General features: G+C 46.6%; 1 protein-coding gene across 4 annotated transcripts in view; it reads left to right on the top strand.

Annotated features, from left to right (window-relative positions):
- Positions 1–17,008, top strand: part of ZNFX1 (zinc finger NFX1-type containing 1) — a 191,909-nt gene that overhangs the window by 98,575 nt on the left and 76,326 nt on the right. For all 4 annotated transcript variants that reach the window (XM_069243475.1, XM_069243477.1, XM_069243474.1 and 1 more), the window contains exon 8: positions 690–934. In XM_069243475.1, coding sequence (XP_069099576.1) covers positions 690–934 — 245 coding nt within the window. The remainder of the gene's footprint in view (positions 1–689; positions 935–17,008) is intronic.

Here is a 17,008-nt window from a genome sequence, read left to right as displayed (position 1 = left end):
AGGCTGCAACCTGGTCTACGCCTCATACGTTTACTAAACACTACTGTGTAGATGTACTAAATGCACAACAAGCTACAGTGGGCCAAGCTGTACTAAGAACATTATTCCAAACTACTTCAACTCCTACAGGCTAAACCACCGCTTTTAGGGGAGGTAACTGCTTTATAGTCTGTGCCAAACATGTGTATCTGCAGCAACATATGCCATCGAACTGAAAATGTCACTTACCCAGTGTACATCTGTTCGTGGCATTAGTCGCTGCAGATTCACATGTACCCTCCCACCTCCCCGGGAAGCCTGTAGCCGTTTAGAAGTAGATCATAAATCTTAAACTTCTGTACATTTGTAAATAATTATTATAAACTCTTAACGTACATACATATTCACTCCATTGCATGGGCACTATTCATAGCAAACAACTCCATCCTCACCCTCTGCGGGGAAAACAATCTAAGATGGAGTCGACGCCCATGCACAATGGAGCCGAAGAGGGAGGAGTCCTTCGGTCCCGTGACCAAAAAAGACTTCTTCGAAGAAAAACAACTTGTAATACTCCGAGCCCAACACCAGGCAGCGGACTGTGCCAAACATGTGAATCTGCAGCGACTAATGCCACGAACAGATGTACACTGGGTAAGTGACATTTTCATTACTCACACACTAACTTTGCCTTTTGAACTGTGTCCCAGCTGGGGAAGAAGAGGAAGAGGAAGATGAAGATAGCAAAGAGGAGGAGGAGCTGATTGAGGTTCCTGAAGAGGCTGATCTGCTGCAGGCTGACCGGGTTATTGAGGATGAAGAGGACGCGCGACCCAAGAGGAAGAAAGAGGAAGGCGTGATGAATGAATTGGCTGATTTGCTGCTTGCCATGAAGCTGGAGAAGCAGAGCCCCGGGGGCCCAGCTGAACAGGCTCAGGACGAAGGACAGTGGCAAGTAGGTACACAAGGACACTTCAAGGAATCACATAGATAGAAGAAAAGTGTAAATGTACCTTTTTCTGTCATTATTAATAGGCATTTGCAAGAGTTCCCAATTTTCCCAGATGAAGAGAACAAAGAAAGTTGCTTAGAATCGTAAAACTGCAAGAGTGGTGGAGGTATGAGTGTAGGAAACTCCCAGGATAGCCTTGCAGGATTTCTGAAGGGGAATGAACAATAAAAATGCTTTAAATTTTTTATTTTGTACATTTGATATGAGTTCAAAGACAGAGTTCAGGTGTCATGGAGTGGTGTCTGACATACTGCTGCTTATCTAACATGGAGACTTGTGTTTACTTTTCTTTCCTTCTTGGCAAAGTGAGGGGATCGTATAACGTGAACCAAGTGCCAATCCTACCGGGGTGCAGAAAGTATGAAAGGAAAGACTGCAGGATATTGGGTGTTTGTAACACACAACAACATTTAAATCCTTTTCAATTAACGTTATAAATATTACAAAATACCCCAGCAGACAGAAAGTTTAAATGAGGTACACTGTTTTATTTATAATTCTGAGTTTGAAGGAAACAGATTTTAATAGGATCAAAGCAAACCAAGGCTCTGAACATGTGTTGTACAAAAATGAAAATATGCGCAGAAATCTAATTTATGCACATCCTCCTTTGTGCATTGCATAAGTGTGTCAGTAAAGCCAAATGTCAGATGTAAATTTAGTGACCTTTTCAATGTAAAATATGAACTGTCCGTGAAAGGCAGCACCCTAGCATACCAGGCTTTAACGATATATTTAAGTTGATGTTCGCCAAAATTCACCACAGGACACCTGGTGCTTGCCCACAGTTCTTCTGCCAAATGGGCATGGCTCTTTTTTTTTTACACTTTGTGTATCACTTGTTTAGGAAGCTGGCCCTTTATGTGGTATGTGAATGCCATGTAAGAGGGCCAGGGGTTCTCTGGTGAGTGGTCAGGGCTTGCTATGCAATCCCAAAGTACTCTGCAGTCCTCAAGCTTAACACAGAGGCCTGTAAGACATGTACAAATACGCACAGTCAGTGAGACACACGACTGAAGGAGATCCACACCAATTTATAAAAATAACAAGTATCTTTATAATATGTTAAAGCATCAGAAAAATCGTTCATTAAGAGAAGTTCTTTTCACTTAAAAAATGGACACAGTGCAATTTCTGAGTTCTGCAATGTTATCCTATGGAAGAAAAAACAAGTTCTGGAAACAGAGTACAGTGACGTGGAAGACCAAACACCTGGGGTTAAGATGAGTAGTTGGGAAAGTCCAAGGCAGCACCCACAGTACACCCTCCGCATCATGGGGGCGGCTGGGTGTAGAGTTAAAAACAGTGTTGTGTGCCCAATGCGTTCCTATGGAGATTGGTCACTGCGGAAAGAGGCTGAGGACTCTGGGTAGGAGGCCAGTTGGGCTGAACCAACAGTAGGACTCAGGCCTCACGATGCTTGGACACAGGTATGCACCGTTGGTCCTCTTCTCCACTGCTCAGGGGTGACACAGGCAGAGGTGTCCTTAGGTGTCAGGTTTTTCAGACCAGAGCGGTCACGATAGAAGGAGGCAGCTTGCAGAGGCTGCAGGTGTCATCACAGAGTCCAGTAGGGCTGGAACCATGATGGACTCAGTTTCTGGAGGGCTGGGGAGCCTTGTTGTCACCTGTGCTCCCCATCAACTCTGGTCAGAGACGGCAGGTGCAGTGGTGACTTATGATGTCGGTTTTGGCGGTTTCAGAGACTTCAGAGTCCCTTCTTTTGAAGGTTATCGGGGAACAGGTCGGCTGTTCATGGGAGGTCTTGAGTCTTTTTCAAAGGCAGACAGTCCTCCAGAATTTCTGAAGTCACAGATGCAGGATGAGTCATTTTTGGTGCAGATTTGGACGAGGGATGTATACAGGCCAGCGTGATTGGTACTAGGTGAGCCACTTTATTTCTCCTTTTCTGCTGTTGCGGCTCTTCAGTGTCCTTGGTCTTCTTAGGTCATCAGGATCTCCTCTGGTGCCAGTGGCTCCCCTAAATACCAAATTTAGGGATGTGTAGGGAAGTAGCCAATGGGCTACTGATCCTTAGATTCACTAAGCCCCATATATGAAGACTTCCTTCTGAGAATTAGACATAACCCCGTCCCAGAATTCCTAAGTATGCCATCACCATCATGGCTCCTTTTGAAAAATTGTGCCCACCTAGCATTATCCTACCTTACGGGTGTTACTCACCTGATGGTGGCACAGTGTATGGAGCGGGGTTATGGTTGCAGTACCCCTCCCTTTTTTTGCCTGGTTTTTGGATGCAACTTTGAATGAAGTGCACTGTGTTCCTGCTAACCAGGTCCCACGTGCCAGTGTCCTTTCCCCAAAACTGCATAGTTGTTTAGCACAATTGCCAAACACCTTTAGCTACCACTGTAAGCTTCTCTAAATTGTACCTCTAGAAACTAGGGCCTGTGGTACTGAAGAAAGGGCCCGTGAAGGCTGCAGCACAAATTGTGCCACCCTCAGAGACTCTCATACTAAGTGGACACATTGCTGCTTTCACAGGCTGAGTGTCTTGGTGTAGAACAAAACTGAAAAAACGACATGGCTCACAGCCTGTGTGCCATGTCCACTAAACCAGTCATTCAATATATGTAAGTCACCCCGCTACCAGGCCTCACAGTCCTAAGGTAGGATGCATTATATTACATGTGAGGGCATATCTACATGAGCAGATATGCCCCAGCTTTGTCTCTGTCGATTCTCAGACATAGTAAGTGTTCAGAAAAGCCATTTTAAATGCACATGCTGGACACTGGTCATTATGTGTTTCACAGCTATATCATGGCTTTTCTGAATCCTGGGATGTTTGGTATCAAACCTCACAGAATAATAAACCCACACAGATTCCAGTGATTGATTTATTAATAAATGCACACAGAGAGGGCACCTTAGAGGAGCCCCTGAAAACCTAGCACCTACTAGTGTGTTGACTGACCAGTCCTGACCAGTTCAGCCACCACAGACTCATTCTGGACCCCACGGTGAGAGCCAGTACTCTCGAGGCCCAAAGACCAAAGCCTGCCCTGGGCAGAGCTGTTACCTCCTCTCCCAGGCAGGATGTACATTGCAGGGCAGGGAGCTTCAAAGGCATTGCCACCTTTGTAATGCGACCCAGGTCTCTCCAGATGGTGGAGAAGACCAACCCCTTTGTCCTGACCCCTCTTTTGTCGGCAGCACAGGTGGTAAAATTAGTGAAACTAGGAGTGCCCACGTCATGCCAATCCCACTCCTAAGGTGAGCAAGCTGAAGTGGACACTGCCTTTTAAAATCATCCATCTTGTTTGGTAGGAATTAGGCCACTAGGGTTAGGGTTATGCCCGCTTCCCAATGGAGGTGGTCATAAAAAGGTGTAATCACCATGAATGTGAGGAGCACATTGGCTACCACCTGGCACTCCATGTAACCCCTCTAAATTCAGTCTTTAGGTGGCACCCCGGAACCCTAGAGCTTATATTTCTGAGGACCTAAGAAGAGCCGGATACTACCGTGTTGTGCCACAGAGAAGACTGCAGACATCATCTGACTAGGCCTCAGCCCTACCGGCCTGCCTGCAGCCCTCAACGATCCTGCACCAAACTATGACCTGCCCTGCAGCCCATAGGTTTACATTGAAGACTCTGAAAATTGCATTGTGTTATTTTTTGAAAAACCAAATTATTTTTATTTATACTGAAGTTCTTTGGTTCAAAGCATATACAAAAGAAAATGTTACTTTTCTAATTTGGTCTCAGATTTATTCACAGAGTGGTGTCTCATTTATTACCTTTGTGAGTACAACAAATGCTTAACACAACTCCTTGACAGGTTTAACTGCTCACCCACACTACCACAAACAGAGCATTAAACCTATCTGTTTTAGCCACTGCAGTGTACTTCATTTTAGTGCACTATATAGAGAACCAGCTTCATACAGATGCCTACCTGACTAGATGTCGGGGGGGGGGGGCTGGTGGGCTGTTGGCTTCCCCTCCTGTGAAGGGAGCCAGATTTGCATTTCAAATGCAGCAGCCCTTAAAGGCTTGCCGCCTTAGGAAGGCTAATCAGCCAGTCATCCTGTGGGAGGAAGTGTTACACCCTCTTCCGAGACAGGCTTTTGTTCTGGACCACCTGAGAGCCGAGGGCTCTCACCGTAGGTTTCCAAAAGGGTGTCTCTAGTGCCAGGCTAGCAGAAACTAGTCAGCGAGCACACCAGAGGCTGGTAGGGTTTTGGTCCTCTTCTCCATGGCTCATGGGCGACGAGTGCAGAGCTCAATCAATCAGTGATTTCTAAAGCGCAGCTAATCACCCCTAGGGTCTCAAGGTGCTATTTGCGGGGTGTGCTGCTAAATGAAAGAGCCGGGTCTTGAGGTCCTTCCTGAATTGCTTCAGTGATGCAGTCTGCCTGAGTTTGAGAGGTACCGTGATCCATGTCTGGGCTGCGAGGTAGTGGAAGGATCTTCCGCCTGCTGTGTTTTTCCAGATCTTGGGAATGGCTGCGAGGGCAAGCTGGGAATAACTGAGTTGTCTGTTGGGGACGTAGAAGGCGAGGCAGTGGTTGAGGCAGTCCTATGTTGTGTAGTGCCTTTTAGGTGTGGGTTAGGAGTTTGTATGTGATGCGCTAGTTGACTGAGAACCAGTGTAGGTCTCTGAGGTGGGGGTAGATGTGGCTGTGTCACGGGATGTCCAGGATGAGTCTGGCTGCTACATTCTGGATTCTTTGTAGTCTTGATTGTAGTTTCTTGGTGATGCTGGCATAGAATGCATTGCCGTAGTCCAGTTTTATATTGACAAATGCGTGGTTGACTGTCTTCCTCTTGTTGGAGGGGATCCACTTGAAGATCTTTCGAAGGAGTTGGAGGGTGTGGAAGCATGATTACTAAACGGCATTGGCTTGGCGGGTCATGGATAGAGAGGAGTCCAGGATGATGCCCAGATTGCATGTGTGGTCTGTGGGAGCAGGGGTGTTTCCCAGTGTGGCGAGCCCCCAGGAGTTGTTCCAGGTGGAAGTGGTGGAGCCGATTATGAAGATCTCCATCTTGTCTGAGTTGAGTTTAAGGCAGCTGGCTTCCATCCAGGAGGCAACTGCTCTCATCCCGTTGTGAAAATTCTCTTGGCTTTTCCATGGTTATCGGACAAGGAGAGGATCAGTTGGGTATCATCAGCGTAGGAGACTGTGTTAGCCCATGTTGTTAGATGATCTTAACTAGTGAGGCCATGTAGATGTTGAAAAGCGTTGGGCTGACAGATGATTCTGAAGGCACTCTGCAGCATGTGTGTTTGGGTTCTGGGGTGAACGGCGGTAGTCTGACACTCTGTATCCTTCCGGTGAGGAGGAGGTGTCCTTAGGTGTTGTTTTTTTCTGACCGAGTAGTCGCGGTAGAGGGGGCTCCATGCACAGGCTGCAAGCATTGTCAGGGAGTCCAGGAGAGGTGAAATAACAATGGACTCGGACTCTGGAGGGCTGGGGAACCTTGTTGGCCCTGGTGTTCCACTTCAACTCTGGTTGGAAACGGTGGGTGCAGTGGTGACCTCAGATGTCAGGTTTTGGTTGTCCCAGAGGCTTCAGGGTCCCTTCTTTTTTAGGTTGTTGGAGAACAGATCCGCTGCTCACTGGAGGTTTTGATTCTTTTTCGAAGGCAGGTAGTCCTCCTGGGTTTCTGGAGTCACAGCTGCAGGATGGGTCGACTTTGGTGCAGATTTCGCCAAGAGATGCAGGGGGGTTGGGTACCAGGTCAGCAGCTTCTTTTCTCCTCTTGTGCTTGTGCAGCTCCTCTTTGTCTTTGGTCTTCTTAGGTCATCAGGATCTCCCTCTCTGGTGCCAGGCTTTCCTCTAAATACAGAATTTAGGGGGGTGTAGGGTGGTAGCCAATGGGCTACTGACTTTTGGGGTCACTACACCCCCTATAGTACCACTCTCTGCGGAAAGTGGGAATGACCCTGTCCGAGAATTCCTAAGTATGCCATCTCAAAGATGGCTACTTCTGTAAAGTTGTGTCCACCTTGCAGCAGCCCACCATAGGGGTGATACTAGCCTGGGGTTGTACTCTTACCTGACTAACTAATTTCCCCATCAGTCCAGGTGCCAAATTGGCTCTGTACAGGGGGTAGCTTCCTCTCCTGTGAGGAGAAGCAGATTTGCATTTCAAAGGCGGTAGCAGCAGGTCATCCTGTGGGAGGGGGTGTTGCACCATCTTCCCAGACAGGCTTTTGTTCAGGGCCTCGTGAGAGCAGAAGGCTCTCACCCTAGGAGTCCAGTACCATTTCTCGGATGGCAGGCTGGTAGAAACCAGTATTTGAACACACCAGAGGCTGGTAGAGTTTCAGGGGCACCTCTGAGGTGCCCTCGGAGTATGGGAGTTGGTAAAGCCAACACTGGCATCAGTGTGGGTTCACCAATACGAGATGTTTGATACTAAACATCCTTATCTTCAGGGAAGCCATCATGTAGCTGGGGAACCCATTCTGGCCAGTGTCCTGCTCATGCATTTAAAATGGCTTCCCTCATCACTTACTATGTCTCATAATCGACAAAGACATAGTAGGCGCATTTCAGCTTGTGCAGATCTGCCCTCACAGGTAATATAATGCCTTAAGGCTGTGAAGCCAGCTAGAGGAGTGACCGACATATATTGCATACAGTGTACGGGGGCATGGAACACAAGCTGTGTGCCATATTGTGTTTTCACTTTCATGTGCACCAAGACATGCAGCCTGCAATGGCAGCCCGTCATGTGCTTGGTGAGTGATCCCTAAGGCTGGCTCAATTCATGCTGCAGCCCTTAGGGACCTCCTTTAGTACCCCAGGCCCTAGGTACCAGGGCTACCATTTACTACAGACATACAGAGGGTGCTAAAGGCTTTGCCAGTTGCAGTTTTGGGAAAGAGCTCTGGCACTGGGAATCTTGTTATCAGGAGCCCAGTGCACTTTCAGTCGAAATCGCATCATGTACCAGGCAAAAAGTAGAGGTTAACCATGTCAAAAGAGGCTCTTTCCTACAGCACCATTGGCCCACTTCAACATGGGCTGGGATGCTCGTTTGCTGTGGTGCTGTGCGGTGGCAGTTTTGGCGGTCCAAAGTCCCCTACAGCGGTTCTTGAGTTCCTTCAAAGATACAGGGGAGCAACTCTGCTACTAAACGGGAGTTCCTTTGTACTGGTGTGAAGGCTGGCATTATTCCCGGTCTTTTGAAAGTTTCAGCAGCTGGGGAACGAGGTGACTTTGGCACAATTATCTAAGTTAACAGGAAGGCTGGCAGGGTTGGCGCTGAGTCCATCACTGGTCTTCTGTTTTCAGTTTTACGCCTCTGTAGTGTCCTTCTTCAGATCAGCAGGATCTGATTTCCTTGTGTCAGGAGCTTCCATAAATGCTGAATTTAGGGGCATTTCGGGGAAGGTAGGGTAGTAGCCAATGGGCTACTTACCCATGGGACCACTACACCCCCTATTTGTTTACATCCTGTAGCCATAATCCTGTACCAGAGTTCCTAGTTCTGCCATCACCAAGATTGCAGACTTTCAAAATGTGTGGCCACATCAGGCAGCTCACCTTACGGGTGGGACTGACCTGAAAGGTGGGCATATCTCTCTCACTACTAATTTTCCTGCCTGACCATGTACGAAATGGGCCCTGAGGCAGGGGGTTTGCATCCTCTCCTTTGAGGGAAACCAGATATACATATCAAGAGTGGTGGGATTCTTTATAGTCCCCTGTATAATAATGCAGATTTGCAGGTCATCCTGTTGGGAGGGGTGTGCTAATACCCCTGCCAGAGCAGACTTTATTTCTGTCCGCCCGAGCGCAATGGCTCTCACCCATGGGGCTCAGAATCGTGTCTGGTGGTGGAAGGCTAGTTAGCCAGCACACATGTAGATGGTAGATTTCCAGGGGTTCCCTCTACGTTGCCCGCTGGGTGCATGTATTAATAAATCCATCACTGGAATCAGTGAGGACGTATTAAGACAAGATGTTTCATGCCAAACATCCCTATTTTCAAATAAAGCCATCAAGTAGCTGAGGGACTCATATTGAGCACTGTCCAGCACATGTACTTGAAATGGCTTCCCTATTCACTCACTATGTCTAAGAATCAACAAAGTCATAGCAGGGGCGTATCTGTTCGTGCAGCTATGCCCTCACATGTAATATAATGCACCCTGCCTTATGGCTGTAATGCCTGCTGTAAGGGTGACTTAAATATATTGCATGCAGTATTAGGGGACATGGCACACAGGTTGTGTGCCACGTTGTATTTTCACTTTTAGCTGCACCAAGGCCTGCAGCCTACAATGGCAGTCTGCATGTGCTAGGTAAGGGGTCCCTGAGGGTGTCACAATTCATGCTGCAGTCCTTCGGGACCCTCTTTGGTACCTATGCCCTGGGCATCAGGGGTAATGTTTGGTACGGACATATAGGGGTGCCAAAGGCATGGCCAGTTGGTAGACAATTGCACAATTTTAGGGAAAGAGATCTGGCTCTGGGAACCTGGTTAGCCGGAGCCAGTGCACTTCAGTCAAAATTGCACCAGATACCAGGCAAAAAGTGGGGGTGACCATGTCAAAAGGGGGCACTTTCCACCATTACCCAATTTAATGGTACTCCCATTTATCAAACCTTTGGGGGTTAAAAACGCTGCATTGATCCTTCCATCATTCAGGCTGCTATTCTGAAGATTATATACACAAACGTCAGCTGTGAGTGCTCAACTTATTGATCGTCTTCTGTGTACAGGTAATGATAGTTAATACTGTTTTCCTACTTCTCGACTGTCTTATATCCGTCTTCATTCTGGACTTCCATCTATGTAGAGGAAATGTAGTTTGTTGTGGGGACTCCCTGATGTAGTGCCTTCTGTGCGGACATGAAGCCTTATGTCAGGCAGTGTCAACAGTGTTTGAATATTACCAGCCTTACCTTTCGTGCAAATACTCAACTCGAGGGGGCTTGGAGCATTCCACCCACGATTCAGTTGAACCATAAGTGGTAAGCCTTGCCACCTAACGTGTCTCCTTATATTGGTGGTATTTTAATGTACATGAAGAGTTCTTGCAGTAACCTGTAGCATATCTTTAAACCTCTACCAATTTTGTTACCCGTTTTTATGTTTTTTCTGCCATTAAGTTCAAACATTTATCTCTAGGAGCCTGCTTTCAAATGATAAACATCCCCTCAAAAGAATACGTTTGTGCCTGTTCAGACAGCATGATCCCCGTAAGATGCAATATTATCTACATTTGAACATTTGAAAACGTGATACTTTGGGTCCAGAAGAAGAGCAGCGCCTGTCTCAACATGAAAATTCACTAAGCAAAAAGAAAGATTGATTAGGGCAGTGCATAATGCATGTTATGCTTCATGATGCCACAGAAGTAGTTGCTCTGTAAGAGAGAACAATGATAGGAACTACTGCACTAGTGCTTTGTAAGCTCTGTATCGAAGCTGACATTCGACCATTCTAAGTGGTTAATAGAAGTCATGATGGTTTGTTGGGTGCTTTCAGATCTGGTGTATCTGGAATGGATCATTGGTTCCAGCTTAGCCTATCACTGGGACGGTGTCCACTTTTCATGATCACACCATTTCCACCCATGCTGGCTCTGGCTAGCGAGCCACAAAAATGGGATGAACATATATTGGATCCGACTTTCAAGAGACTGATGGAGACAAGCTGTCAGGACAGCGTTGGTACCTGTCTGTGGCTAGTTTCCTATGCCTTTTACAGATGAATAATGCTCAGTACAGAATACTTTGGGTATTTTACCCATACCTGCATAGTCTAGGGTACCTGACAAGAACCTGACAAATAGCCAGGTATAACTATTGACACACGTGTTGAGACCACTGCCTTCTCCTAAGCCTGTGAAACAAACGTTCCCTTCTCTCGAGCCCATCACAAAATAAGTATTGGTAGATAATAAGTTCCAACAAGCACTACTGACACGGTGCAAAAATTGCCTCCAAAGAGACTAGTTGTCTGTGTCTTTTAGAACTTTTTATTAGTGAAAACCACAAATTACATTCCAGTATAACTACAGATAACTAACTTCAATGTCCCACAAATAGAACAAGGACATATGAATTCAGTATGTTTGCTTATATAGGGGCCTATTTAATTCTTGGTTGTAAGAATACTGCGTTGCAACGGTGACTGAGTATTCTTACTGCCAGGAATGCAGTCTGCCCACCGAGTTTAAATGCGGGTGGGCCTTATGATTAATCACAGTGGGGGCTACTCCATCTCTGCCATAAACTCTGATGGCCTGCAAAGTAAAGGCCGTCGGAGGCTGACCTGTCATTCCATCCACCTAATTTAGATGGACGGCATGCCCAGTCAGTTTTCTCTGCTCGTCACCATCAGGAAAACCCTGGTGGCAAAGTGCAGTGAAAACTTAAATGCTCCCCTTACCATGGCAGAATCCTCTTTCAGGATTTTCTTTTCGAAAAAAAAAAAAAAAAAAAAGAGAAACTCTTTAGTGCATGGCTCTGTCCTCCTGGTGGAGCTCTGTACCAGACAGAAAAATGCATTTATAAAAACTGCCGTGGTGGTTCCTGGCATTGCTTTATAGATCACTGCCAGCCTGGTGGTCATACATCTGGTGGGCTGTCCTTCCACCAGGATGACAAAATAATTTACAGCGGGCCAGCCACTAATATATAAATGGGGCCCATAGTATTAAAATAACATTTTAGCATCTTTAGATTATGATGCTATTAATAAAGGGTTTCCGGACATGCTCAATGATGATATAACAAATGGGGATGAACAAGAGAAGTGAGAATCAGCAGTGCTATCACTGTATAATATATATTCCAATTATCTTTTATGCTGTCGCCCGGAAACCCCAAGTGGCCTCCAATAGATTGTCATCTCCGTTTGAAGCTCAAGGGGTGCCTACCATTGTAGAGTGCCTCATCCACCACATGTTCAACCACTGACCCATCGAAGTCATGGAGAGTTCTAGCTGTTTCCACCTGAATTAAGATAGATCTATTTGTGTGGGAGATCTAAAGTTTAGCAGGCTACCACACTGAAGTGTCCACATCTTATTATAGAAACTCCTTTTGTACTTTCTGTGTAGTCTGCTTTAATCTCCTTGTTCAAGTTTAGAAAAATGAAAGCCTTGTTCAGTTTGCATCCAATGAATTAAGTACAAATTTCACAACTCTTGCTTTTAAAACTTGTAGTCACCATACCTGTATACTTGCTGTAGGAAGTTGGCTCTGTATGTGCTATTTCAAAGTAAGGAATAGCATGCACAGAGTCCAAGGGTTCCCCTTAGAGGTAAAATAGTGGTAAAAATAGATAATACTAATGCTCTATTTTGTGGTAGTGTGGTCGAGCAGTAGGCTTATCCAAGGAGTAGTGTTAAGCATTTGTTGTACATACACTTAGACAATAAATGAGGTACACACACTCAGAGACAAATCCAGCCAATAGGTTTTTGTATAGAAAAATATATTTTCTTAGTTTATTTTAAGAACCACAGGTTCAAATTCTACATGTAATATCTCATTCGAAAGGTATTGCAGGTAAGTACTTTAGGAACTTTAAATCATAAAAATTGCATGTATACTTTACAAGTTATTGACAAATAGCTGTTTTAAAAGTGGACACAGTGCAATTTTCACAGTTCCTGGGGGAGGTAAGTTTTTGTTAGTTTTACCAGGTAAGTAAGACACTTACAGGGTTCAGTTCTTGGTCCAAGGTAGCCCACCGTTGGGGGTTCAGAGCAACCCCAAAGTCACCACACCAGCAGCTCAGGGTCGGTCAGGTGCAGAGTTCAAAGTGGTGCCCAAAACACATAGGCTAGAATGGAGAGAAGGGGGTGCCCCGGTTCCGGCCTGCTTGCAGGTAAGTACCCGCGTCTTCGGAGGGCAGACCAGGGGGGTTTTGTAGGGCACCGGGGGGGACACAAGCCCACACAGAAATTTCACCCTCAGCAGCGCGGGGGCGGCCGGGTGCAGTGTAGAAACAGGCGTCGGGTTCGCAATGTTAGTCTATGAGAGATCTCGGGATCTCTTCAGCGCTGCAGGCAGGCAAGGGGGGGATTCCTCGGGGAAACCTCCACTTGGGCAAGGGAGAGGGACTCCTGGGGGTCACTTCTCCAGTGAAAGTCCGGTCCTTCAGGTCCTGGGGGCTGCGGGTGCAGGGTCTCTCCCAGGCGTCGGGACTTTGGGTTCAAAGAGTCGCGGTCAGGGGAAGCCTCGGGATTCCCTCTGCAGGCGGCGCTGTGGGGGCTCAGGGGGGACAGGTTTTGGTACTCACAGTATCAGAGTATTCCTGGGGTCCCTCCTGAGGTGTTGGATCTCCACCAGCCGAGTCGGGGTCGCCGGGTGCAGTGTTGCAAGTCTCACGCTTCTTGCGGGGAGCTTGCAGGGTTCTTTCAAGGCTGCTGGAAACAAAGTTGCAGCCTTTCTTGGAGCAGGTCCGCTGTCCTCGGGAGTTTCTTGTCTTTTCGAAGCAGGGGCATTCCTCAGAGGATGTCGAGGTCGCTGGTCCCGTTGGAAGGCGTCGCTGGAGCAGGATCTTTGGAAGGCAGGAGACAGGCCGGTGAGTTTCTGGAGCCAAGGCAGTTGTCGTCTTCTGGTCTTCCTCTGCAGGGGTTTTCAGCTAGGCAGTCCTTCTTCTTGTAGTTGCAGGAATCTAATTTTCTAGGGTTCAGGGTAGCCCTTAAATACTAAATTTAAGGGCGTGTTTAGGTCTGGGGGGTTAGTAGCCAATGGCTACTAGCCCTGAGGGTGGGTACACCCTCTTTGTGCCTCCTCCCAAGGGGAGGGGGTCACAATCCTAACCCTATTGGGGGAATCCTCCATCTGCAAGATGGAGGATTTCTAAAAGTCAGAGTCACCTCAGCTCAGGACACCCTAGGGGTTGTCCTGACTGGTCAGTGACTCCTCCTTGTTGCTTTCTTTGTTCCCTCCAGCCTTGCCGCCAAAAGTGGGGGCCGTGGCCGGAGGGGGCGGGCAACTCCACTAAGCTGGAGTGCCCTGCTGGGCTGTGACAAAGGGGGGAGCCTTTGAGGCTCACCGCCAGGTGTCACAGCTCCTGCCTGGGGGAGGTGTTAGCATCTCCACCCAGTGCAGGCTTTGTTACTGGCCTCAGAGTGACAAAGGCACTCTCCCCATGGGGCCAGCAACATGTCTCTAGTGTGGCAGGCTGCTGGAACTAGTCAGCCTACACAGACAGTCGGTTAAGTTTCAGGGGGCACCTCTAAGGTGCCCTCTGTGGTGTATTTTACAATAAAATGTACACTGGCATCAGTGTGCATTTATTGTGCTGAGAAGTTTGATACCAAACTTCCCAGTTTTCAGTGTAGCCATTATGGTGCTGTGGAGTTCGTGTTTGACAGACTCCCAGACCATATACTCTTATGGCTACCCTGCACTTACAATGTCTAAGGTTTTGTTTAGACACTGTAGGGGTACCATGCTCATGCACTGGTACCCTCACCTATGGTATAGCGCACCCTGCCTTAGGGCTGTAAGGCCTGCTAGAGGGGTGACTGACCTATACTTGCATAGGCAGTGAGAGGCTGGCATGGCACCCTGAGGGGAGTGCCATGTCGACTTACTCGTTGTGTTCTCACTAGCACACACAAGCTGGCAAGCAGTGTGTCTGTGCTGAGTGAGAGGTCTCCAGGGTGGCATAAGACATGCTGCAGCCCTTAGAGACCTTCCTTGGCATCAGGGCCCTTGGTACTAGAAGTACCAGTTACAAGGGACTTATCTGGATGCCAGGGTCTGCCAATTGTGGATACAAAAGTACAGGTTAGGGAAAGAACACTGGTGCTGGGGCCTGGTTAGCAGGCCTCAGCACACTTTCAATTGTAAACATAGCATCAGCAAAGGCAAAAAGTCAGGGGGCAACCATGCCAAGGAGGCATTTCCTTACACTTGCCTTCTCCATAGGAGCCGTACAAACCTGAATGGCCTTGCAACTCAAGCTCTGATGGGCTTTGTGACTATTACTTCCCTCTCTAGGAACCTTGGTAGTCTTGTTTTGAGTAGGGATTGGAAAGTTCAAGACGTGGATGTTCATCATACTGGAGTCATTTATAAGATGTTTGTTTAGATTCCCATTGAATGTTTGTACTTGCGACACATTGTTGAATATATGAGGACTCATATTGGATGTCATTCTGTTTGCAGCCATGTTCATGGCTATCTTGACTGTCATATCCTTGACATCATTTGTTTAAAGCTCTTTAATTGAAGGAATTCAAAATTTCTGACCTGGAGTCAAGGAAGATTCCTTTCATGAGACCGTCCCCCTTCTGTGGCTATGACTTCTATCAGGAGGTGGGGAGCAGAGATCAATGTTTTGCCACCCATTTTTGAAATTCTAGATAGGTAATCTTTGAGAGGCACCTGTGTTGTTTACCAAAGCATAAGCTAGTCACAGGAAATCTTACTCCACATTAGCACAATAACTGCAATCGCTATTATAGGTCCCTCTTTTCTGAAGCAGTGCTCATGCACTTTTAGCCTTCTTCATACTCTGCGAATGTGTACTTAAGGAATGTGCATTCCGCCACAGCATACAGTTGTGTAAACTGGCTGCTGCCATCACAGATCCATAGAAGGAGCTGGTAGAGTCTTGGCTTATTGCACCTATTGTCCCTAGTTGCACTCGCATTTAACTTTTCAAGTCTGTGATGTCCACATAGTTTAGAGCCAGCGGTCTCCTTCAATCCTTGGCATAGTGTGAGCTCCAGACTTCTAGTTCCTCGTCAGCTGCCATTTTCTTTTGTCAACTTTATCGCAGGGGAGAGGAAGCCTTTGACTCATGGATGCCACAAACAACCTGTCAAACTCCATGATAGCGCTGGTGAATTATAGCAACTTCCACTTTGCGTATGTGTATCGACCACTATTTTCGATGCACCACAAGAGTTCTGAAAAGTGATTCTCTTCTGGGGTTGCTCTCTTGCCCTACATGCCATCTGAAGAATAACAAGTCTTAGAAGTATGTGCCATCTCAATACTAACACAACCTAAGGGTTGTTTTCAAAACGTAGGTTACACAGACCTTCCTGACAGTGATGTAGCCTAGTTTATCTTGACAAAATGTTATGTAACCATGTCTTGGCTATATTCACACAAGATTGGGTTTCTTTTGACACTAGTTGCTGCTGAAGAAGGATGCAGACTAGAGAACATTCATCAAACTTGTGGTGTAATATCAAGTATGGCCCCTGTGTATTGCCCAAGTACTAAAATCTAATGGTTCTCTCCCTCGGAGCAAAGTGTCTTCCACTTGAGGCACATAGTGAATCAATGACTACTGTTCTGCTGTAACACAGTTCACTTTGCTCCTTTCTGCAGCTAATATTCTCTACTTCATGGTTCCAGGCTCAGCCTGGTGGTGCGATGCAAATACCAATATTCAATGCAATGGTGTCAAATTTTGCTCTTCTGATGCCCATGCTTTACCCCGTTTGCAGGTTCTAAATTTGTTGGATGCATGAATAATTATTCCTTTATTATTCCTTTAGCCGGAAAAGGCCACACACTCAACAAATTCTGAACCTGCCAACTGGGTAAAGCATGGGCATCAGAAGTGCAACATTTGACACAATTGCATTGACTATTAGTATTTGTATCGCACCACCAGGCTGAACCAAAAAAACCTGCGCCAAATGTTCTCTGGCTCAATTCCAAGTATATGGACAACACTTCTTCAGTGCACAGAAAATCCTCTTCTTGCGCTGTCCTAAAAAGGGGATAAAACAATACCACTGAACAAGACATTGTACGCGTACTCATATATTATAACAGACCAACTATGCATGAGACCAACATTGATCCAACTGGATCATTTCATAACTAACTTTTCATTTTGGAGACTAGGCAACAATGATCTGGTAGGTGTACATAAAGTGAATGAGATTGTCTAATACGTTGGTTAAACCTCAGGGTCTCTCCAGTTTGTAGGAAACCCTCATACTTATATGTCAAATGTGCTTTGTGAAGACTATGATAAACCTTCAGCTGACGGCCCCAGAAGGAGTAGATTGTTGAAACACTTACATCAGTTA

This window comes from Pleurodeles waltl, chromosome 7 (assembly GCF_031143425.1).
Source record: "Pleurodeles waltl isolate 20211129_DDA chromosome 7, aPleWal1.hap1.20221129, whole genome shotgun sequence".
NCBI classification, from domain to species: Eukaryota; Metazoa; Chordata; class Amphibia; order Caudata; family Salamandridae; genus Pleurodeles; species Pleurodeles waltl.
This window is presented reverse-complemented; position numbering and strand designations above follow the sequence as displayed.